The 26343-nt window shown below is 25.3% G+C and overlaps 1 protein-coding gene across 1 annotated transcript; it reads right to left on the reverse strand.

The window, feature by feature from the left end:
* Window positions 1-21: 21 nt before the first annotated feature.
* On the reverse strand, window positions 22-9818 carry LOC145845548 (uncharacterized). Its single transcript, XM_082952739.1, has 7 exons — window positions 9760-9818; window positions 9008-9085; window positions 7760-7924; window positions 1757-2261; window positions 366-568; window positions 193-297; window positions 22-136 (listed from the first exon to the last, which is right to left on the reverse strand). Exons 2-6 carry the CDS (start codon window positions 9051-9053, stop codon window positions 215-217), a joined length of 1002 nt encoding a protein of 333 aa, XP_082808865.1. The 5' UTR covers window positions 9054-9085; window positions 9760-9818; the 3' UTR covers window positions 22-136; window positions 193-214.
* Window positions 9819-26343: the final 16525 nt, after the last annotated feature.

Here is a 26343-nt window from a genome sequence, read left to right on the forward strand (position 1 = left end):
AGTAATTTTCCAAGAACCGGGAGCGGAAAAGGCGCAAAAATCCACTTTTCCGTAACTTCTCGCCACTTTGGTGACATGCTCAACGTCCAAGTTTTTGTTTGCCGAATGCAAGATGATCGATTTGTTTTTAAAATCTCTGTTTTAATATAATGTTGAACAAATTGAAGTATTGAACAATCTTATTAGACTTACATAACAGCTTAAAAGTAAAAATTTATGTTTTTTTCTTTAGTGGATCTGTAACAAAGTTAAAAACCAAATGGATAAGTGTTGACACATCGTAGAATCGATTTATTTCTGCAGAACAAATATAACAACATTGATGTTTAGATACTTTTCAATTAAATTTAAAGATAAAAAAAAACTTCTTAAAACAAAGTTAAATTTTTTTGGTTTAGGTTTATACTCCTCAACTGTAAGTGTTCTGAACAGCCTAGTTGCAATCACACCGATCTTTTGTTCAACTTCATCCATTATGCCAGTGATGATGGCTGCCCATAAAATATCGCTTCCTGAGTACTGCCACGCTGAAAACTTCACAAATATAAATTTTCTCAGCACTGGACGCCTAAAAATACTGACTATTATTGAAAACAAGTAATAAAATGAAGGCAAAAAATAATAACAAGCTACTAATTTTTTTTAGATTAACTTTATAGTAACAAAAAAAGTTGAAATAGACATGATATAACAAATTTTGTAAGCATTATTTATTTATATCTACAATGAAAAACCAGTCAAATAGTAAATTAGAAACTTAAACTAAAAAAAAACATTTCGTAAATTTTTGTTTCATTTACATGATATACTAAATTCCGAAGTAACTTAAGAAGGACATTTAATAAAATTAAAATTAAGTAAATCGTAAAGCAGTGGCTTTGGAAGATATACTCTTATAGCAGGGTGGACACTGGTTTTTGAGAATTTTTTTCTAGGTTTTAAAAAATACACGATTTTGGGTCTATGTTTAGTTTAAATTTAAGGTAAAAATTGTGCTAAATAGTTTACCAACATTAAATGAATACTATAAAGCTACTTTAAATGTGTTTTTCAACAAAAATAAAAAAAAGTTTTTGATGAAGACAATTTTTTTTATCTTAATGATAAACGTTTTGTGTAAAATTGAAATTTTAGTACTTTACATGTAAAAATTGTTTAAAACTCCAGGCTTTTAAAGGTTTTTTAGTGGTTTTTGTTCAAAATTCCAGGATTTTCCAGCCTTTTTTAAATTTATCAAAATTCAGGTTTTTTAGCCTAAATTGTCAAATTCAAAGCTTTTCTAGGATACCAGGTTTGATGGCCAACCTCTTTAACATAAACTACTATAAAAAAATAAACATCAATCTTTAATTATAACTACTATAGTAAACTGTATTTAAAGTAAGTTTAATTAAAAGTGTTTAATTAACTATATGATACTCATAGAACAAATTTGTATTTTGTAGCTTTTTTCAGGATTTCAAAACAGTTATAAAATTAATGAGAGAAAAAGATTGAAAAAAAAAACTTTTGCTAAACTTTAAACTATGTATTTTTGAATTTCTACAAATAATAATCATAAAAAAATAGTTTAAAAATAAGAAACTAATTTTTGAAAGAATTTGTCACTCAAAACTTTATTTTATAAAAATACTACAAATGATTTAAAGATTTTTAAAGCAATTTTAGTAAAAACTCTTTAAAAAATATCTAATTAGAATAAAAGTTGTATTCAAATGAAAAAAAGGTATAAGCCAAGCTATTACAAAAAACAAACCTAATATGTCGGTCAAAAGTTTCTGTGTGAGAAAACTCAAACGAAGTTTTGCTCGAGTCAATCAGCGACCCGTTCAAAGTTTCAACTCCTCTGTTAAGCGGTGGCAGCTTCGTGAAAGCCACAAAGAAAATCAACCTGAACACCCGCACTGCGCTTGCAACGCAACTTGAGTGGCAGAGAAGAGCCACGAGGAAAAGCAACATTATCAGCGTCACCGTGGAAAGGAAAACCACGACGAGGTTGTAACGGATCTGCTGAACTTCCGTCTCCTTGGTAACCTTCATCTTGTCATTCACTGATTGGCTGGAATTTCTGTTGATCAACCTCCATAATTTGTACTCGCTTCTCGGCGTGTAGGTGATTACGGCCAAGCTGGCAACGAACAAGCTGACGATGATTGCTGCAAGCAAGTAGAAGAAGCAGTGCAACCTTCTCTTCTTCTCGTGTCTAGCTGGATGCTTGAAAGTAATTTTTCCACACTCTTTTTCCAGTTTTTTCAAAAAACCTTCCAATTTTTTCAAATAATATAAATTAACAAAGTAAGTAGTTTAAAAGTTTTAGGAAAAATTTTGAAATTTGAAAAATTAGTAATGTTTTTAATAAGACTCTTTAACACATTGTTTTTAAGCAATTAGACCAACTTAATTTGATTTTGGTAAGTCTTATTTTCTAATTTTATTTGTTTTTTATTCGTGATTAAATGTTGTGAGTTCTTTTTTTGTAGACAAGAGAAAACTAAATTTTAATGGAATTTAGGTTTAATTTAATACTACTTATAAGCATAAAAAATTTTAAAACTTTTTCTATAACCTGAAATTGTTTTAAAAATGCTAACAGTTCAAAAAAAAGTGTTTAATCAACTTAAAGCAAAAAGACTATTTAAAGTACAAAATAAAACTTTTTTTAATGCTGATTATAAAATATATTAATAAGGGACCAAACTACTAAACTTAATTTAAAAATAAATACAGGAACATTAGGTATACATCAAGTAACCACTCATTTCATTTTCAGTATTTACTAAAAAAATTACTAATGCATTTTTTAACTTTTTTATGCAATAGTTCTAACAACTAATTTTTGAAACAAGAACTCTCGTTCAAAAAAAAAGAATCAATTTCGAAAATCATAACAGTGAAAAACTTTTTTTTTTATATTTTAACAGGGATCAGCAAGTTACATCATTATTTTAACAAGTACGAAAAAAAAAATAAATAAACACACATAAATCACAAAAATAAAAGAAGCATATTTAGAAGGTAAAACATTGTTTTATCAAGTAAAATATAATATAATGTTGGTAATAATAATCTAAAACTTTAAGGGTATAAGGGGGGGGGTAAACACCCTTTTTTGGTTTTTGATCTTATTTAATATAGTTTCTACTAAGCTACAAGATGCTTTATACAGGCTAAAAATTCAAAATAACTTTTGAGATATAGCCCGTCAAAGTTGGAGGCAACAATAAGATCCTTATGGTAGGCGCGAACTAAAATGGCAAACAACTAGAAATCACTCAAAATCTATCTTCACCTACGTTTTTTGAGATAACTACCTCAAATTTCCAGGAAATGTTCCTTGCAATATTTAAAAAATCCTATCGGAACAGAATTTGAAAAAATTAAAAAAGTAAAAATTTTATAACAAAATAACAAAAAAAAACTGTTTTTTTTTGTTTTTTTTTTATATAAAGTTTTTATTTTTAATTTTTTAAGAATTACTTCTGATAGAATTTTCTAAATATATCAAGGAACATTTTCTTAAAATTTGAGGTACTCATCTCAAAAAACGTAGGAGAAGATAGATTTTTAGTGAAATAGTCTATTTTTGCTGTTTTAGTTTGCGCCGCCCAAAAGGAACCTAGTGTTGCCTCCGACTTTAACCAGCTATATCTCATAAAATATTTTGAATTACTTAAATCTGTATAAAGCATTTTGTATTTTAGTAAAAACTTTATAACATAAGACCAAAAATTAAAAAAGGGTGTTTACCACCCTATACCCTTAATTTCAAACACCACTTTCTATTAAAGCTTAACTTAACTACTTATAAGTAGTTTAAAAGTTTTAAGAAATTAGACTAATTTAATCAAATTTTCGTAAGTCTTATTTTCTGATTTTATTAGTTTTTAATCAATAATCAAATGTTGTGAACACTTTTTATTTATACAAGTACAAATATATTTACTTATGGAATTTAAGTTTTATGTAATACTAATTATAAATATCAAAAAATCAAATTACATTTGAATTTAAAAAATTAAATTACAAAAATAAGGGATTTTGAAATATATTAGTCTCTTCTAAAGTTAAGTCATTTATAAGTTAAAAATCCATTGTGATAACTGTGATAGTGTATATATCGGCAGAACGCCCAAGAATTTTTATATTAGAAGAGACCAACATATTTTAAAATCCCTTAGAAGTTGGATGGATACGGGTATAAATATACCATCTAACAGGTCATCGGCAATTGCCAAACACTTATTAAACAATTATGATTGTGCAAAGAATTACAGTGATAGTAGTTTTTAATTATAAGTAAAGCACATAATGATTATTATCTAAGAGTTTTAAAATTGTTTTTTATAAAACGTTTAAACCTAATTTATGCCAGCAACATAACGTGTATAAATCTAATCTTTATAAGTTGTTATGATTGTTGTTTGTTGCTTATTTTATTATATTTATTTGTTGTTTTATATTTATATATATACGTACGCTTAACTTAGTTAAATTACTAATTAAGTAATTTATAATTATTTAAATACAAACTGTCAATCTATCTCTAATTAATTTTGCTTAGTTGTGCTAATTGGTATTAATTGAACATTTTCTGATGAAACCTCTAACTGTTTACTTACTCAAAATTTTATTTTAAAATGTTAGTTGCTAACAAAAGTAATTGATAAGTGTTAGCTGAAATCTTTTTTTTTTGTTTGATATATAAAAATATATTTGAATGAATTATATCTTAAATTTCTGTTTAATATTGTATATATAGAATAATCAAAAATATTTAAAAATTTTTGGTATCTACAGTTTTAAAAATTTAACCATATGTTTTTTGTTATACAAGTTTATAAACTTTTCAATTCATCAAAATCATCGTAGGCGGACTACTGAATCTTTTTTACTATCTTTTTTACTACTGAATATGTAAAACACTAGAAACAAAATTTCTAACTTATTTTACATAGCAGTCTAAATAAAGCCTGTAGCCAGGGTTGCCACAGGTTTTTGAAAGTATTTTTAGTAAAAACTGTCTTAAATAGTATGAAAAAATACTGTAATGCTTTTTAAAATCAGTTTTACAACTATTAAATATATATAATACAAAAATAAGTAGATGATAGATTTGTGTATCTATTATAAATTATTTTTATGTTTAAGTTCTTTAAAAATCCAGGGTTTTCCAGTGAATTATGTTTAAAATACATGTTTTTCAAGGTTTATTGGCAATCTGAGTAGCTGCCGAAAGCAGTGTTTAATGTTTTTATGAGTAACTTCAGTAAAACTCTCTGTTATAGGAAAAAAACATTTTAAAATTTGATAACAAGAATAACATAAAATAACGCAAAAATAACAGAATATTTATGTGTTTTTTAGTTTCACTTTTTTGTTTTCAACAAAGAAATACATTTTTTTTTGTAGCTAAATAGTGAATATCAAATTAAAGTTATATATTTATAAAGCTAATATAGTTAGTAATAAATAAACTTTTCATTAAAAAATTTTTGTGTTTTGACTGTGTTTGAGTTTTTTAAGGACCTATGTTTAAATTTATTTAATTATGAAAATGAATAATTATTGAAAAATAACTAGTTTTTTTAATTATCTACAACTTACACCACAAAAATATCTAAAAATTAACGTTTACAACTTTATAAAACATTGAAGAAGTATTTCTTACATATTCTAGGTTTCTAATTAAAAAGATCAAATAAAACATGGGTGAAGGTTTACAGCCTAGACTTTCGTATGACGTGAGACAAGCTCAAGTTTATCATAAGCTTGAACACACCAATTAGATTATCATACCACAAGCCTTCGGTAGACTGTGACCCCGGTTTTGTTCCTATTGGAGTTTTGAAGTATTTGTTTTTATTGAAGTATAGAGTTATTATAGACTATGTATTAAATTAATGTATTAAACTATTGAAGATTGAGTTTCAACAAGAATGAAACTTTGGTCTCAGTTTAACTCAAAAAGTATAAAAGTGATAGAGTTTTAGCAAGATTTTAAATATCTAGGAAAATTAACAATAGAAATTTACAGCTTAATGTTTGTATTAGAAACTTTGTTTGAAAGCAATTTTGATTTTAAAGTTAATTTAATCTTTCAAATCCTAAAAAACTGAATTATAACCATACTTAATGTTTTCATATTCAAATCAACAAGAATTTTGATTAGAAAAAGTCTTTTGATCCCTTTCTATTGTAGATTACATGAAAATTAAAACTTTTTAAATCAAGAATTAAAATAATAACAGTATTGTTAAACTAAGAAGATTAACACAAGCTAGAAGCTCCAATTATAAAAAACCACTAATCATTAAAAGAGATAACTTATTATTGCTGAAAATAGCCATACTTTATTTAGTTTTAAAATCTATCTAGGACATATCTCAAGGGAAAATATAAAATTTTTAAAAATGTATTAGAGCATATTCTGATTGAAAAAAAATATTTTTGACCATCTCGATTAAAGTAAAAAATTGTTATAATACAAAGTTCTTTTAAATAAAATAACAGTAAAATTAAAGAGTGTCAAGTCTGCTGTATACACGCTTGAGAAAACTACTAGAACTTTTTAAATAAACTTACACACCAAGACATTAAAAATTTTTGAGCTAAAACACAAGTTTAATTTTACAATATAATAGTATAAATAATAAAATCAACACAAAAACTATACAACAATTTTAAGATATGCATTATTTAGTCTTTTATTATAGAGATTTTAAACAACCCAGAACCTTAAAACATCTCGAAACTAACTCAATCAAGTGCTTAACTTACAATGTATGATTTTTGATAAATTATGTACAAAAATAATCATGCTCTATACCTTTAAGAGCATAGGGGGGGTAAACACCCTTTTTTGGTTTTTGATCTTATTTTATATAGTTTTTACCAAGCTACACGATGCTTTTTACAGATTTAAAAAATTCAAAATAATTTTTGAGATATAGCCGGTCAAAGTCGGAGGCAACAATAGGTTCCTTATGGGAGGCGCAAACTAAAAGGGCAAAAATAGACTATTTCACTAAAAATCTATCTTCTCCTACATTTTTTGAGATAACCACCTCAAATTTTGAGGAAAGGTTACTTGATATATTTAGAAAATTCTGTCGGAAGGAATTTTTTAAAAATTAAAAAATAAAAATTTTATATCAAAAATAAACAAAAAAACAGTTTTTTTTTTAGTTTTTTTATTATAAAATTTCAATTTTTTAATTTTTTCAAATTCTGTTCCGACAGAATTTTCTAAATATATCAAGGAACATTTCCTAAAAATTGAGGTAGTTATCTCAAAAAATGTAGAAGGAGATAGATTTTTAGTGATTTGTCGTTTTAGTTTTTGCCTCCCATAAGGATCCTATTGTTGCCTCCGACTTTGACCGGCTATATCTCAAAAATTATTTTGATTTTTTTAAATCTGTAAAAAGCATCCTATAGCTTAGTAAAAACTATATAAAATAAGATCAAAAACCAAAAAAGGGTGTTTACCCCCCCCCCCCCCCCTATGCCCTTAAATAATACACGACCCTAAAGTTTTTATGTGCGAGTTAAAATGTATACATAGATTAATTAAATTAGAGTTGCCAACTTACAGTAGGTTAATATAGTGAAAGAATATTTTTTTTAACAATTTACATTTTTAAAAGTTATTAAGTAATGTTTTGAAAATTCACAAAATTTTAAGATGTTAATAACATACATAGTCTTTTTTTTAATATTTACTGCTTAAAGCATTAATTATGCTTTTGTAAAAAATTACCTTGTGTTTGATGCACTATAAATGACTTTCCACTTCCAAAGGGTGCAAAAATTCCAATTGAAAATGGGGACTCAGCTCTGTAGATAATGTTGGCAAGAGTTTTTGAATAAACTGAGAATCCAAGATGATCAATTTCTCCAACATTGTCACCAACTAATATGTTTTCTGTTTGATATTAGTGAAATCTATTGAAAAAAATTTTAACATAAAAAATTTAACAGTTAAAAAAAAAGCTTTTATTTCTTTAATATTTGATTATCTTAAACTTAAACTTTTAAATACTACAGTGCTTATTCACTTATCCGAACAGTTTTTGTTGAAAAGAAAATTAAAAACATTTTCAATAGTAAGCACAAACATGTTTGTATGATACAAATATTTAAGCTATCATGCTGTGTAAAAAATTTCAAGGGTATTTGTAAATTCTGCAGTTTAGTTTATCATGACGTAATAATACTACTGAAGCTTACATTCAAACTTTGTTTAAAACTAGTTTAGTTGTCAAGTTTGTAAGTAAAGTGATTCAGTTTAAAAAAAATTTCAAACAATACTATTTCAAATATGACTTACAGTTTTTTATTTGAAATTTAAAAGTTTTTTTGATAATTGATTAGATTCTAAGTTTTTTAAGAAAACTAATGTATAACAGTTCTTTTATGCTTGATTTTTATTTCAAATTATATCATAAAAGTTGTAAAATCAATTACTTTTTTTTTATATGAGGTGCATAACAACTTTTTTGTTTTATTTATAAGTTATATAAGTTTGACACACTCTACATACCAAGTTTTAGAAATGGACAATACATCAATATAAGAAAACAAATTGCACTAACCATTGAAAATAAACAAGAAGTTTGTAAAATGGTAAATAAACAATGTGCTAAAGTCTTTTATAACGGAGTAGTTTAGCATATGCAGGTCGCATTTTTATGACATTTTAAAAAGTAAAGAAAAGTTTTAAAAGTTCGAAGCAAAAAAGAGGAGCTAAACTATTATGCATTGCAGAATATACAATAGTTACATTATTTAATGAAAAATTGATTTTTTGTTCTTTTCTGGACGTGTTTAGAGAAAATCTTGCCAATCATGTCCTCATAAGTGAATAAGAACTGTACAGCTACAATGATTGTACATAGTTAAGGTTATTTATTTTAAAAGTTGAATAAAATCTAAACTTTAACAGAAAACATTCAATTATGTATATAAAACTGATGTTATGAATCAAATTAAGTAATGTATAAATTACCTTTAGGTGAAATTACTCTTTTTATCAACTTTTCATCACTTGCCATTTCTATCTCTAATTATTGCACATTATTACTGTCTAAAAATTTACAGTATGTTTTAAGCTCCTACTAGGCTAAGAGCTTTAAAAATCTTTATATTAAAGAAAATTTAAGTTTATGTTGAACAAGTAACAAAATTAACAAAAGTTTATAAATTAAACAGTTTCTTTTCGGTACTAACTTTAAATAAAAATTTGAGACAACAATTCATTTTGCAGTATATTTTATTTTTGGTGAACTAAAAATTTTTCAATCTACCCTTTTCAATAGTTCTTGTAGATAACTAAATAGATTTTTGTAAAATAGTAAAATTAATAAAATTGTAAGATTATGCGTCATAATAGATAAATAAAATTACATTTACTAGGCGATGGTAATATAAAAATTTATGTTTAACAAAATTTTAAGTATAAAGCTTAAGTACTAGAAATTGAAAGTATTGATAGCAATTTTAATAAGAGGAAACCGACTTATTTAAACTTTCTTAAAATAAAATTAAACAACAAAAACAAAACTTAGTAGTGAATTTACAATAATATAAACAAATTAGAGTTATAAACAAATTTTTGTTTGTATAAACTTGGCTTATTAGTTTTAATAAATATAGACTCTTAAACACTTTAATGATACATGTTACGTCCTTGACAAACAATTAAAAGCATATTATCATTATAGTTTTTTGCGCATTCTAAATTATTTAACAAATGTTCACCTATTGCCGAAGTAGGCGTTTTTTTTTTCTTTTTTGTGTTACTTGATATTGAGTGTTTATCTGTTTAAGAAGATATAGATTCTAAATTTAGGTGTGTAAACTTCATATTTTTTAGATATTCTGATTATTTAATTTTTTTTTTAAATTTTGTTTTAGGTTTTTAAAATATTTTATTTAACTTTTTAAAATACTTCTATTTTTTACTTTATTTTTCAAACTATTTGTTGAATTTTAATAATTTATTTTTCAAGTTTAACTGTTCAGTATTAGGAGTGATTTTATTTTAAGTAGTTTAAACAAACTCAATCAATTACTAGTGCTAGATTTAATTAATTAAAACTGAATTGTTTACAAATTTTTAAAACAGTTAAACAAATTTCTAATAGCTCTAATTTTTTACCTACCTACGACCACATATACTGAAATTTCTAGACACTATTTAAAAATACATGTTGCTCTTACAGTTTTATGACTATATTAAATATTTTATGTATACCGACATTACTAATTCTCCCCTTTTATTTGATTTTGAGATATTTGTTGCAATTTTTGTGGTTGCTTTTGGGAGGAGACTGTGGGAGCCCATGGTAGACTATGGTTTCCATGATCAATGTTGGCAGTGATGAGTTAAAAAAATGCTTACCATTTTTAAAGTTGGAAAAAAATTAAAATTTTAAACTTAGAAATAAATACTTTTTAATTTTTTTCTTTTTGTCTTAATTATTTTATTAGCGCTTTAAAGCTAGCTCAAAGTATTAGTAACATGTAAATTGTGTGTAGCTTGATGACCGAAAGGTCTTTCTCCACACTAATCCTTAGTTGTGAGCATTCACATTTTTTTTTTCTTTCATAAGTGAAATTTGATTAAAATTCCAGGTTTTAGTAATTTTGTTCAAAAATTTTCTAGTTCCAGGGTATTTTGCCTAAATTTTTAAATTACACAGGTACTTCCAGGTTTTTTAGCATCCTCGAAAAAAATATAAGTTAGCCTCTCATTCAAATTTGACAACCTTTATTTTTTGATAGTAAGATTTAATATAAAACTTCTCACAGTTGAAAGTGTAAAAAAAATTCGAACACAATTCCAGCATAGCTACTTGTTCATTATTTATGTATCTACTTGAATATAGGTTGATTTTTATGGAGAAAATTTCTGTGGAGGAATTCGCCTATAGAAAAACTATAAACACAAACTAGTAGTAAAGTGTAGAGCAGTGGAATAAAGCATACAACCAAACACTTGCAAACTGACTTTTCTGAAAACTGTGAGGATGAAAGATCTTTTTTGATTAGATTTAAAATTTTCTTGACAGTTTAAATTTTAATTAATTAATTATTTTTGTATAATACAGTGAATATGATTTAATTTTACACTTTACATTTTTAACTTATTTAGATACTTTACTTGGCTTTGAAAAATAATAAAGTTTAATTTTTGCTTTGTGTTTTCTTTTTTAGTGTAATTATGTAGAATATTAAGCTTGAGAAAACAAGAGAGTTTACTAACAAAAAAAAAGCTTACTAACTTGCTTTTTTTTTCAGTAGTTTTGCATTAACAAAATTATACATAAAAGTGTAAACTGTGAGAATTTTTATATATATAGGTTTGTGATTTTTTAAGTAACACCTTTAAACAAAACTTTGATTTAACTTTGCTGTAGTTCTAAGTTTGCTTCTGATTGGTTAATATTTTACTATTTTAAGTTATAAAACTTTGTTTTTTGTTTATTTTTTATATATTTAGGTAAGAGGAGTTAGCAATAAGGGTATAGATTAAAAGTTTTTGGTAAGGGGGGTAAGGGATAAAGTAAAGATGTTCTTAATATACTGCTGTATTACCACTTGACTTCATTTGCAAAATGTTATGAATGAAAAAATTTTAACTACTTACAACTACAGCAAGCCTAAATTAAACTTTTTCTATGCACTAACTAGTAACTACTATCCATCTGTATAACAAACATAAAAATTATTTTTTCAACGGTGGGTGTTTACCTAAAACACAAGTTAAAAAGAAAAAACTGTAAAGTAAACGACGAGTGTGAAGTTAGCTTGAATAAATTTTTTTTTAAATTTCCAAACTTTAGATCCAATTATTTTCCTTATCTTAATAGCTAAAAAAAAAATTTATTTTTTATTTTAGAGAGCGGTCCTTTTTCTTTAATATATTGAAAATAATTTATTTGATTAGGGCTTGACTTTTAGTGTGTTTTTTTTTCATCAATTTTTACTTAGCTCGAATTTAAAAAAACGATAATAAACATTTTTTTTTTTTCTTTTAATATTCAAATTTTTTAGCAAATAAATTTTATACAACACTTTTTTTTTCCAAATGTCAATATTTTGTACTATTTAGCCTTATTCTAGATTTCCTAATTCCGAAATAAGGCCAAATAAAACAAAATACTAACAACTGAAAATAAAAATTGTTTAACATTATTCACATATAAATGAAAAAAAAAGAATTTAATTTAACTTACTTTTTTTTGTTTTTAATTTCAGCTAAATAAAATTCAATAACAAAACTCATATTTTGTACTGTTTGACCTTATTCCAGAATTCCTAATTCTGGAATAAGGCTAAATAATACAAAATATTAACAGTTGAAAAAAAAAGTGTTGTAAAAAACTTATTTGCTAATAAATATGAATATTAAAAAAAAAAAAAATTTATTATTTTTTAATTCGAGCTAAGTAAAAATTGATAAAAAAAACTCTTTTTTTCTAAGGGGCCCCACACTGAAAGTCAAGCCCCAATCGAATGGATTTTTTTTTATATATTAAAGACAAAGGACCGCTCTCTAAAATAAATAAAAAGTTTTTATTTAGCTATTAAGATAAGGAAAATAATTGGATCTAAGGTTTGGAAATTTTCTTTTAAATTTATTCAAGCTAACTTCACACTCATAAGTAAACGCTTTCCTAAACTATTGTCAACTAAACGAAAACGAAGTAAGTATAAAGAAAACTAACCATAGCTGTTTTCAATGAGTTATCTTTACATTAACAATTAAAAAAACAATATCCAAACCGAAGTAATTTTTTTAAGATTGCAAAGTTTTTTATACACTGTTTTCGTAGAAATTTCAAAATAAATGTCTTAGTTTGAATTTTAAAAAATAAGTAGCTTTAAAATAACATATTTATGTTTAGAAACAGTTTTATAATTGTATACGCTATTTTAATGAATATTAAAAGAACATAGTTAACTTAAATAAGGTCTTTTTTCAATATTTTTTTTAATTTTTACTGTTTTAATCTAACAGTAAACTAAACATTTTTAGACTTAATTTTTCTTTGGTTCATTTTCTTTATTATAGTATGGATATATAAATAAATAAATAAATATATATATATATATATATATTTACTTTACTAATTTAAATAAGAGCTTTTAATATTCATATTTTGCTAAGCATGGCTGACAACAAATATCCTTTTGAACTTTTTTGAAAGTTTGTTTTTAAAAGAAGTAGTCTTATAAATGAAGAATTTTAAAAGACTACGTATAAATAATGATATATTTTATTTTCAAAACAAATACCAATCAATTTTCTTCTTTTTTTTTTCTTTTTCAATAAGTTTATTAATAACAAAAGAACATAAAATTATCTGTTAAAATGTTTGGCAAAGAAAACTAAAAAATTTACAAAATATTTTACAATAGTAATACACTTACTTTAAATGTGTGTTTACATGAGTTTTAATTTGTTTTTAAATAAATAGTTTTATATTTTTTAAAAACACCCGATTTTCTATTACTCACCTTAAATATTTACTAACAAAACTAAAAATATTTTATAACAGAATTAAAGCAGTGTAAAGCTAGTTATATAAGTGGAGGATGAATGAAACTTGACAACTTAGATTTTTTCTAGTATTTAAATTCGACATTTTTAAAACTCTGAAAACTAAAATTTAAAAACTCAAAATATTTTCAAGTCGAATTATTATATTCTACTAATATTTTTTCAAGTTTGAACAATTTTAAATATATATTATAAAAATGATTAAAACAATCTTTAAAAGGCAGATTTAGCTATTATCAAATAAATCTCATTAAATCTTAAAAAAATTGTTAGAAAACGTATTTTTAATTCAATAATATAAAACATTTCTATGAAAAATATCAATGCTATTAAGAATAATTTTCAGATTTAAACCAGTTTAAAGCCAATAGACAAGACGTAAAAAGGTATCCAAGTGGTGTGCGACTCGATAACCGGGAGGATTTTTGTGCAACCAGGTCCTAGGACCAAATATTTTAGGGCTTTTTCTATTGTTTAATAAACTAATTTATATTTAACATATATTATATATACATGTGCCAATTTAACAATTCTGGCTACTAACTACGAAACGTATTGAGCACAGATTCGTTGAAAAATTATTGTTACAATCCATATACTTTGACAACTGAGCTTATAAAAAAAAAATTTAAATATTTTGTTTTTAAGTTATTCAGTGTTATCTCACGTTTATATTTTATCAATTGTTAATACATTAATGCATACAGAATTTATTTTGATCTTACTTAAATATCTAAGTACTCTTTGTTGCAAGTTTATGTTACATACCAATTAGTTTTATTGTTTTTACTCAAGTGTTAATATAACTTAAGTAAATTGCACTATTGTACAAAAACCAGTTTTTTTGCGAATGTTATCTATGAACACACTAATAAATAATAAAAGAATAAAAAGTCGACTAATACAAGTACTTTGTACGAAATGGGTTCTCTTTTGTTTAAAATAAAACTTTAAAACTAGATTAGTGTGAATGTTTGAAAAAGATCAAAGTATATAATATAAGATTTCTAAGTAGTCAATAAGATTATTAAGAGAAACAAGTTTTTTATTACTTTACTATAATGAATTTTGATCATTATCTTGGCTATAAATGAATTTTTTAAAAAAATACATAAGTAAAATATATACATTAAATGTAAGCAAGACCACGTAAGCATAGTAGCTGATCAGTCTAATAACCGAATTACACTTGTTGTGTAAGAATTTGGCTGAAGTGTTTTGTTGTAGTATTTACTGTACATCCAATAAAAATTATTAATTTAATCAATTTAATGTTATTAAGTTACTGAAGATTATGTTTATTTAAACTTTATTAACTTTTTGCTTATACACTGACTGATTTTTATTTAAGATTAGTTTGTAAAACTATAATTTTTGTCAGTTATTGCAAAATGCAGAATAGCTTAGGTTGTTTTTAATGTTTACAAGCTTGCTTTAGCGCTTATTTATACCAACTATCACAATTAAGCTTGCTTATTTGTAATTTTCTATTTAGAATTTAGCTTTCTTTTTATGCCATTTTTATTTTTTACATAGAACTTTATAAACTTAGTAAATCACTGTAATATGATATTGAACTGCCATTTAGTGTATTTTATTTTTATTTTTTAGTTTAACAAGCTTTTTATAATTTAATACAAAGATTTAAACTTTAAGCTTAACTATACCAACAATTTTAAGTATGTGAATTAGTAGTTGCTGTATCATATAGAATAGACCATAAAAGAACCAGATTTTCTCTTTATAATAAATTTTGATTTTTCTGAAATATTAGCACGAATTCTAAGTACACATTAATTAGTAAAACTAATATAACCAAATACAATTTTACTATTATTTAAAAATTTGTAGATAAGGAATTTGATTAGGGAAATTATCAAAAAGTTTAAATAATTGAAAAATTTTTGTTAAAATCTAATAATATAAACTTAGGATGAAATTTTTACATGCTAACTTATGAAAGCATAGTTTTTAATTTTAACATAGAAGTTGTGTGTTAAAGTTTAGTTAATTTAAAAATTTTGTAATAAGTTTAAAAGAACCTAACATTGTGAACTAACACTAACATTATTCAAATAATCAATTAATATTAATTTTTTTTCTCTAGTGTCCCTTTTAGTTTATTGAAAGTTATTGTCAGGGTTGCCAAATTATTTTAGCAATTTTTCTCCAGATTTTCAAAATTTTCCCAAGGTTTTTAACACATTTTTGAGTCTATTTTTAGTTTAAAGCTTTTTTTAATGTAGAAAGTAGTTGAAATATTATTAAAACATTGAAAAGATACTGTTAACTAATTTTAATTAAAAAAAAAATTGATGATGACAAAATTTTTTACCAATACGAAAAATTTTTTGTGTCAAGTCGAAATCTTTCTACTTAACTTATAAAAATTGTTTAGAACTCTAGGTTTGTCCAGTTTTTTTTTTAATTTCTCAAACTCCAGGTTTTGCTGACTAAATTGTCCAACTCCAGTCTTTTTAGGATCACAGGTTTTTTGGTAACCCTGTATAGTATAAAAACTTGAAAAACTAAAAAAAAATAACTGTTTTAATAAATTATATTAACGTTGTCAATTATAGTAATGATAATGCTCCTAATATCTACTTTGAAATAATTTATGTCAGAAATAAAGTGTTTCTAGGTTTTACGAAAATTTATTAAAAAAGAAAGATATTATCTGTGATATTCTTAAACCTTGTCTTTAAAGAACAAGTGTAACCTGGGCAGATATATGTTATGCTCGAAATTCGAAGCTTATCAAGTACCTTGGTACTGTGACTTGGCAATCTGCAACAAAGTGATCTTCTATACTTTTTCTATCAACTGAAGTATTTCTGTATCTTCTTCCCAAAAGATCTCTTCTGTACTCTTGTTCAGCTTTTTCTAAACGATCTTTCTTGTACTGCTCTTCACTGATTTCCATCTTTAATTTGTTTACGTATTTTGTAAATTCAACGTCATGTGATTCTTCTACGAGCCTTATAAATGAAGGATTCTTCAATAGACTATGGGCACCTCTCATAATCAAGTTTTCGTGAAAAAGTGTTTGCAACTTTTGCGACTCGAGAATTTCGTTGACAAAAATAAAGTTTGTAATTGTTCCCTCAACGTTTCTTCCTGCCGAATATATAGACGCCAAATCAGTACTTTCGGTTAAGTACACGCCTCTTCCAAAATCACCCATAACAGAGTTTATGTAACCAGTTTCTAAAATACCAGCTACACCTTTTTTACTAGTACCATGAAACAACATTAAGTTGCTGCTTTTTACATCGTCTGTTGCCTTTTTGTTTTGCTCGATAACTTTGTATATTTGAGAAAGTTCTAAAGTGTCGCCGTAGTGTCCTGTCGTAGTTGTGTAAAAAAATTCTTTCACGAATTTAAACTCATCTGAAGTTTCTTTCAGCAGTTGAAGATTGTACTTCCAACTATCTTTGTTAATATTTTCCAAACCTGAAAAAGAGTTGGCCTTTATTGTATTTAAACCGTATCAAAATTTTAATTTACTTACTTATTCGAAGCTTTCCATAAAACTTTAATGAAAATCATATTACTTTGATAACATAAATGTTAATTTTTTAAGTTTTTATTTTACTATTCTTAACACATGACTGTAATTAGTTTTTGAAAACAGTCTTCAGTATAAATTAATATAGATATATATTGAAAGAAATTTTTATTTGATAAATAACGTAATGGTACATATAACATATTGGTACATGAATATTTGTCGGTAATTTAACAGTCGTCAAAGTGGAATAAAATCAAAATTAAAAAAATTTCCAACTGCTTTTTAAAGTAAACACAAATTACTTTAAGAATTTTAACTTTAAACCAGGGTTATTAGTTGGCAATAACTAGTAAGGGGCAATTGTTTTGAAACTTATGGTATAAGTAGGCAACTATAAAAATCAGTTTTGAAAACCCGGTTTAAATTTATTAGACTGATCACCAACTACTTTATTACAACCAACTAATAAAGCCAACCTTACTCGATGACATCTATCCTATTTATCAGCTGCTTTTAGAAAAATTTCAAGCTTAAGAGTTTTTATCTTGTTAAATTAACTACATGTATACATTTATCACAGTCTAGCTAAAATCAAATACTTATGTTTAATGCGCTAAGCTGTTTAAAAATTTCAAGTAACAGGATTTGGTGTACAGTTTGTAAGTTTATAGTTTTTTTTCTTTAGTTTGACGTTATTTTAATCCGATAAAAAACAACTTTTTTTTTTAATATTATGCTTTTGTAAAGCCAGTTTTAGATTTGTGTTTTCAAAATTTAAAACAAAATTAAAACTGCAATTTGAACACAGCGTTTTTCGGCTAAAAAATGTGTCCTATACCCGCAGTTAGTTCGTATCTAGCAAGTGCGTACCTGGTTGGCAGGTTGTGCACTTATACTTAATAAGTAAATAAAAGTATGAAAATATTTTGCTAAGTATCATTAATAAAAAACTAACTTGTAGATGAGGATTCAACAACAGTTCCATACACTGTATAAACCATTAGGAAAAACAAAAAAAAAATTTTTCTCATTGTTTTAATATGAAAATAAAATCTGTAAAGTTTTACTGTTAGTTATTCATTTATTTTAATAAAACAATAAATGCTAGTAATCATAGCTAAAATAAACTTCTTTTTAAGATTTTTTTGTCTTCATAAAAATCTTTTTAAATAAAAATTTAACTAGTTTATGTGGAAATAGGTCAAATATGCCCAAAGGACCATTTACACGAAGGATATTTTTGCACTAGAGTTTAAAAAAAATAAAAATAAATATAAAATGATTTAATAAAAAGCAAAAAAAAAACTCAAAGATAAATTATTATATATATTAAAAAAATCAAGTTACCGACCAAGGGTAAGGGTTAGGGTTAACAGTGATATTTAAAAAATGTTTAAAAAAAATAGTTAATAAATATTATTAAGAAAAAAAAATAAAAAAAAATAAATGAATAAAAAAAACAAAAAAGAGAGGAAAAAAGTTACCGACCGACCGAGGGTAAGGGGTTGGGTAGCAGTTATAGTAAAAGTAAATTAAAAAACAATAAAAAATTTCAACCCTTGCAGAAGCGTCTTCATGCAAAAGTGTCTTTGTGCAAAATTGACCCGTCGTAAAAAATTTACGCCCTGCAAAAGTGTCTTCGTGCAAAAATGTCATTTCGTGCAAAGGTGTCCCTTTGTGCAAAAGTTTCTCTTCGTGCACATTTGCACCTACCCAGTTTATGTAAACTAAAATAAAATCATTTCAATTGTTATTCTTACAAAGTATTAATTTCTTTATCATTTTAGCTGATATTTAATGTCTCAAAAATAATATTGTTTTTTTAATTAGTTATAAATTTGTAAACCGAGTTTGAATTAACATTTTGTTTACAAAAAAAACAAAAAAAACAAAGGACTTTGAAAATTCTAAAAATTTTTGTAGACAACTCTTTTGGTAAATTTTTTTGAAAGGTCGTCCATTGGCTATACACGGAGCGTTGAAAAATTCTACAATTAATTAAAAATTTCTTTAAAATAAACATTTTAATAGGCTGAAAATGTAGCATTGTGTAAAAAAAAACAAGTTATGAAAACACTTTTTTTTTCAATTTTAAATGTTATGTACAAGCTTTTTAACATAATATTACATAACAGGTGAAATATGGTAGTCACGGCAAGAGAGTCCTATTCAAACAACTCATCCGTATTCTAAACTTGTTTTTAATTATCTCATAAAAACATCTGAAGCTAAGCAATTAACAATTTTCCAAAAATGACAGTTTTTAGATATTAGCTTAGGTGTTATTACTACTGCTAAAAGAAATTGTTTTATTAGTTTGGAATTAAGCATAATTTTATCTATAAAAAAACAATTATATTAATTACTGATAAATTGACAACAAAAACAGACGGACTGATAAAAAAATATATAAGTTTCTCATCATTTATACCTTAAACAATAAAATTTAATTAGTAACTAAAATTGAATATAGGTACTAGATACGTACTCAAGTAAAGCAAATCGTAATTTTTTATTATGGTTAGTGGTTTCAAAAAACTGTATATTATAGATTTATTAACGGTTAAGTTTGTTTTTTTGCAGTCTTTTCAATTTTTTTTCAGTCTTGTTTTCAGTCTTGTTTTAGTCAGATTTTCTACAATAGGTTGTTACCGTTATAGTCCATGTAAAATAAATTTAGTACTTACTATAATAAAATTAAGCAAAAACGAACTCTTTTGTTTTATATAACAATTTATAAAACTAATAATTGTTGTATAAAAAACATTAAATAACTATTAAATCTTTTTTATTTACTTTTACGTAATTCAAAACTTTACAGCTTATTTAAACATCTCAAAATCAAAATCAGTTATACCTATAATCTATGTTATTCTTACTTAAAATTAAATTTACTAAATTAGTAATTACTAAATCTAAAGAACTTTTGAAAGCAATTGTAGAAAATAGCGAACTAAAGAAATTTAAACAAAAAACACGTCAAATAGGTACAATTAAGAAGCAAATGTAGAATAAATTGAACTAATAGCATTTAAAAATCAAAAATAATTGGACGTCTAACACTTTAATTATTATTTATAGTTTGAGTTGAGAAAAAATTTCAAAGTTATTACTGGAATAAAATATTATAAAAAAATCAAGTAGTTGCACAGAATTTACAACACCTAGTTTTACAAAAATATTTAAAGTAAAAAAACATCAACTTTAACATGTAAAAACACTTACGATTGTGAAGTTAGCTTTACCGCGTTTTTCAAGAATTTTTATAAAATGTCCAAACGTTGGACCTAATTATTTTCTTTATCTTAATAGCTAATTAAATTCCTTTTTTTTATTCTAGAAAACGGTCCTTTGTCTTTAATAAAAAAAATCCATTGGATTGGGGTTTGGTTTTTTGAGTTGCACCCCTTAGAAAAAATTGGGTTTTTTATGATTTTTTTTAATTTAGTGAGTTTGAGTAACAAATTAAAATAATAATAATTTTTTTTTAATCTTCTTATTAACATGTGAACTAACGGCTACATATATTTTTTTACTAACTGTCAATATTTTGTACAGTTTGGCCTTATTTGAATCATTTTACAATCTGGTCAATTTTTTTACTCAAACTCATAAAATAAAAAAATCACAAAAAAACCTAGTTAAGGCCAAATTGTACAAAATATTGACAGTTAGTAAAAAAATATTATTGCCGTTTTTCACATGTTAATAAGAAGATTGAGAAAAATATATATTAATATTATTTTTGTTTTTGACTAACCCTCACAAAATAAAAATATTCATAAAAAAACCCAATTTTTTCTAAGGGGCCCCACTCAAAAAACCAAAACCCAATCCAATATTTTTTTTTTAATTAAAGGCAACGGTCCGTTATCTAGAATAAAAAATGGTTTTTAATTAGCTATTAAGATAAGGAAAATAATTAGGTCCCAAGTTTGGACGTTGTTTAAAAATGTTGAAAAACGCGGTCAAGCTAACTTCACACTCATAAAACACACAACAGCCAACTGTGAATTAACATATAAACTGTGCTTCTTAAACACTAAGAGTAAATGAAGTTTAAAAAAATTAAAATAAAAAATATTTATTTATAAGTGCTTTCAATATTTGTAAAAATTAGTCTAGATACCATGTTTTAAGATTTTACTTTCTGTTTTAAAGGGAAATCTTTTTATACACCTATACTTTTAATTTTTTTCCAAACATTGTATTTAAATAAAACACTATTCAAGTTATGGTTTAGTACAGGGTTTCAAAAACTTTTTTGAAAATTGCCCCCATTAAAGAAATTAAAAAAGCCATGGTCCCCTTCAACAAGATTTTTCAAAAACTAGTATTAAAAACACCTAAGACCTTTATTTACTTTGCCCACTTTAAGAAACCCTGGTTTAGTACAATAAAACTGGTAAAAATGGTCAGATTTAAACTTGAGAAAATATTTTAAACTAATAAATAACAGTGTTTAAAATAATCAAATATTTATAAGATCACAATATTTAAACTTAGATTTAAATTTTTTAATTTCTTTTGTTGAAGTTTTTAAAAATATAAAAAAGTCAAAAAAAAGTCAACAAAGAATATAAAAACCATAACATTCAATGAAAGCAACGTGGTATAAATTTATTACATTAAAATAAAAAAAAGGAATATCTACAACTTAAGCCTAAAATTTAAAACTGGAAGCTGTGAAATATAAACAAATAATAAACAAATCTGTCATATTTTAAATAGTTACAAAAATTGTGAAAAATAAACAAAACTAACTAAGTATTTATAAATTTTGGTAGATAATATATATCTTATAAATAAATTGTAAATGGTTTTATACAACCAAAAATAAAAACCTTATTTATAAATAATCATTTAAAAATAAGATGACACTATTAACAGTACTGACCTTCTAACTACTTCAAATTGGACTTGTGAGCCAGAATGTCACTTTTAAACATAAATCTGTTTAAAACAGAGTAGTTTTAAATAAAGTTTAGTAAGTCTAGCGGTTTAATAATGGGCAAACAAAGAAAAAATAAACATTTTAAGGATGCAGTTTCATGCCCGCATGAACAAAACATTTCAAAAAGTGAAAATATTTTTTGCAAAGCGAACATTTTCGTTTTCTAAAATGTTTGTTTAAGTTGGTAAAAAGTACTATCAACGTGTGTAAATATTTATCAGTTTGAAATATTAAACAACTGTTTTGAATCTCGTGTTATCAACCATTAAGGCGACCGAAGGTTTGCCAGAATGCCAAAATTAAAAAGGTCTGAATACTGAATAAAAATTGATCGGCTTTAAATTTATGTCATATTCAAATAATGTTCAGCTATAAAAACTAAGTTTTACTTCGAAATATTATATAAAGAATGTTTACTTAAGTTTTTAAAATAGAAGTTCATTGTTTGTATGATGAAGTAAATGTATGACATAAAGTTTATTTTCATAATTATTCATTTAGTATATTCATTCATTTTAGCTTACCTTATCTTTTTTACTTTCCATTATTAGTGAATATAAGTTATAAACCTAAGACTTGACACAAAAACAATAAAACAGTAAAATACTTCAGTTACTTCAATTTTTGGCCACCACACAATGCATACTAATGCATAGTATTGCAACTATTAGAGATTAGATCTAAATACAAAACACTTTAACTAACATTCTTATACACGTATTAACAACACGGCAATATTTAATATCCAAAAATTTATTTTAGCCAAGTTTTATTAGACTAAAGTGTTAAATATCTTAGTAAAACATTTTTATTTATTAAAGTTTAACTGTAGAACTATACATGTAACAAAAATCATGAATAGCCATCAATAAACAGCAATTGAATTAAATATATGCCTTACTAGCTTTTCATTCTCAATTATTTTTAGGTTATACCTCATTTGCCACTAATATTTTAACTTAAACTTACAAAATATTTATAAATCGAGCTTCTTTTTTTACAACACAAGTTTATTATTTTTAACGCAGTAGAAAAACAAACTCAGAAAAACTTCAACACAACACAGTTTAGAAACTAAAAAAATTCTCAGTCAAAACAAAAACAATGGAGCACGAAAGAAAACTCAAAATTCATCATGCTTCTTTTTGCCGTTCGGATCTTCCAGAAAATCAATCTTCATGCCGTTGACCGGATCTATCAAAGTGAAAATAGCAGGTTTGCGCCATCTAGTGATATCATGTGGAGCTTTTGACGTATCAGAAGGAATAGCCAAATCGAACTTGTAGCACTTTGAAGAATCAACCCTTTCACAAAGATCAAATTTCATTTCAATATTCACGTTTGAGAACTGATTGTAATACATCCTAGAGATGGATAAGTAGTCGAATACGCTTATTTCCTCTTTACACTCATGCTCAAGTGGTATATCATAATATTCGATTAACTTACACAAGTCTCCTTGAAAATTTGTAGCACGAGCTTTGTGGCTAAGCTTTCCAAGCGCTGTAAGCCTAAATATTTTTTTAATGCCTCTAATTGAGAAGTACTCAGGTATAAGCTGTGGACATGCTTCAAACATATCGTATATTTCTTTACACGTGTAACACAAACTACCTATACAGGATACTTTGTAATGTGTACTATATTCGAATAGGCAGTAGACAAGAAATATGAACTTGGGATCTTCAGTAACTTTCTTCGGAATGATTATCTTTTCCTCAAATTCATCGGATGTCAATCGGAATTCAGCTTTAATCTCGAGGCCATCAGCAGAAAAAGACTTTGGATTTCCTTGTAGTTATCTAATGACTGCTTAGCTCCGTAAGCGCTCTCAATCAACTTCCTTATGACGATACATTCGCCGCTGTTTTCTTCTTTTTGAGGACCTTCACGGATCTGAGTTGCCGACATTACTGTGGATGGGCGCAACAGCAGAAGAAACATGGCGGAGAACAAAACCGTGTTGTATGACATTATCATTACTCAAAAGTGAAACCTGAAAAAGGGTAATTCACATTAAACTAAAAACTTAAACTTTGATCTTAGGTAAAAGAGGAATATATTATAGCTAACACCTGTTAGCATTGAACAGAATAAAATTGAATAAGTTGTGTAAGAACAAGTTTATTCATTAAAAGTTTTTCTATGTTTATAAATTGAGAAGCTGCTTAAATTTGATAAAAACTGATTCTAGTTGTAAAAAAAATATACTACTCTCAAACAATTTAATTTTTAAAAATCTTTAAGATAAGCTGTTCTCAAATGTTCTCAAATTCTTAAAATTACCTTCAATGTTAATTATTAGTGGTTTTAACTGTAATAAATTTAGATTTTACTAAACATTTTAAGTAAAAAGTTTAAGTACTCTCAGTAAAATTTTTACTCTTCATACAGATTTAAATTCTTTCTTACAGAAGTATTTATATAACTCAAGTAATTATAATAAAACAAATTATATAACAATTTTAATTTTCAATCAGAAGCTTTTAATCAGCTCACTAGAAAGTTTGAAAAACAACAAAACCTTGACTAAAACAACTAACTTGTACAAAATGGATTCTTTGCTCTTCTCTTTGTAACGAAACTTTTTACTAGGTCAGTGTAAAAAACTAAATGCATTAAAGGTTTAAAACATTTTTTAAAAACAAAAAAAATTCCAACAATTCCAAAAATTTTAAACTTTGTTTGCTTAAATTTCATCTTATAGAAAATATTTGAAAAATTAAAGTTTCAAGCTAAGGTTAATGTTCTACAAACTTTTTTTTTTAGCTCTATTGAAGCAGGTTTTGTATTTAAGTTTTTTAAAATATCTTTTTATTTGTTTTTACATTAACTTAGTTTAACAAACCTGAATTAAAATGGAAAAATACTTTTTTTGAAGCATACATTTGAAATATTAAATCAAGTAAGTAAATTATCAGAAAACTTTATTTACTAATTTGTTACTAATACTGCTGTAACTAAAATTCACAAAGCACAGAACAATCGTTAAACATCTTATTACTAATAAAAATTAATTTTAAAAACAAACATTTTTACGATATTCGACAATATATTTAATACAATACTAAAAAGATATTTGTATTCTGATTGTTAAACTATACGGCGGCTAGTCTAAACAAACAAAATAAAAAAGAAACAAAACTACCTTATGAATTTAAACCTATCTTTTTAAAAACTAATTTATGTTATATGTATTTAGAAGAAATATTAAAACAATCACAACACTTTAAAAAAGACAAAACATTATCATTACTTATACTGAATGATAAATAAAATAAATTTAATTTTGCACGAAGGGTCACTTTTAACGAAGAACCTTTTTTGCATGAAGTAACTTTTTCATGAAAGAACATCTTTTCAAAAAGACAGTTTTGCACGGGATAAACTTTTTTTTTTCTCTTTAGATACTTAGTTACTACATTTACCAATTAACCCTTACCCTTGGTCGGTAATTTTCTTTTTCTTTTTTACTTTCGCTGTTACCCCTAACCTTTACCCTTAGTCGGTTAGCTTTTTTTTCGCTTAATTTCCGCTTCGTGCAAAACCTTACTAGTGCAAAATTGACCCTCCGTGCAAAAATGTCCCTTTCAGTAAAAGAGACGACGCGCAAAATTGTACCTTCGTGCTTTTCTGACACTTAACTATTGAAAGAATGTCTGTTTTGAGTAGGTTTTCGTTTGGGTCTAATTGAGGCTTTTGGTGGATAGTATTTTTTCTTTTTTTAAAAATTTTTCAGAGGTTACAGTAATATATTCTAAAACATGACTTTTAATACCAAGTTCCAAAAGTTTTATGGAAAAAAAAAGAGTTTAAATTTAGTTTGTAGGTAATCTATACCATTCTAAACAAGAATAAATAAAGCGCTGAAATTTTTATTAATATGAAATTATAACTAAGTCTGATTAAAAAACTTTTTATCAGATCAAAACTAAGATTGCAGTCTGTGATTATTGTAGTCAAGATTAGGATTTGCCAACATTATCTAAAGTTCCTAAGAAACGATCACACAAAAGTGTTGTTAAAAAAGGTATACCATTTTTAGCTGCTTACTTTCTTAACAACAACAAGCTGTTTACAGCCGTCAAAATAACTAATAGTTCTCCAGCTCAGTTATTAGTAATTATTTCTATTAGGAGATTAGGAGTTGGAAATATATATCCTACTAATTTAAGTTACGCACATACTTAACTGCCTTGAGCTCCTATCAAAGATTTTGATATAAAACTTTTTAGATCACATAAGTATTTATAAGTTTTGTTCAAATTCTAAGTTATTTACCATCTCTGGTATCTTGTTGAAAATGAGTTT

The sequence above is a fragment of the Thalia democratica genome, unplaced genomic scaffold, assembly GCF_965202585.1.
Source record: "Thalia democratica unplaced genomic scaffold, ktThaDemo2.hap1.1 HAP1_SCAFFOLD_75, whole genome shotgun sequence".
NCBI lineage: Eukaryota > Metazoa > Chordata > Thaliacea > Salpida > Salpidae > Thalia > Thalia democratica.

Bases quoted from the DNA above. Each gene is read 5' to 3' on its own strand.
- LOC145845548 (XM_082952739.1), bottom strand. From the start codon at position 9,053: ATGGCAAGTGATGAAAAGTTGATAAAAAGAGTAATTTCACCTAAAG. The intron at 2,262-7,759 runs GTAATTTTTTAC...AAAAATTGGAAG, and splicing joins TATAGTGCATCAAACACAAG to GTTTTTTGAAAAAACTGGAA. The intron at 298-365 runs GTTTTTTTTTAT...TTTGTTCTGCAG, and splicing joins ATTTAACTTTGTTTTAAGAA to AAATAAATCGATTCTACGAT.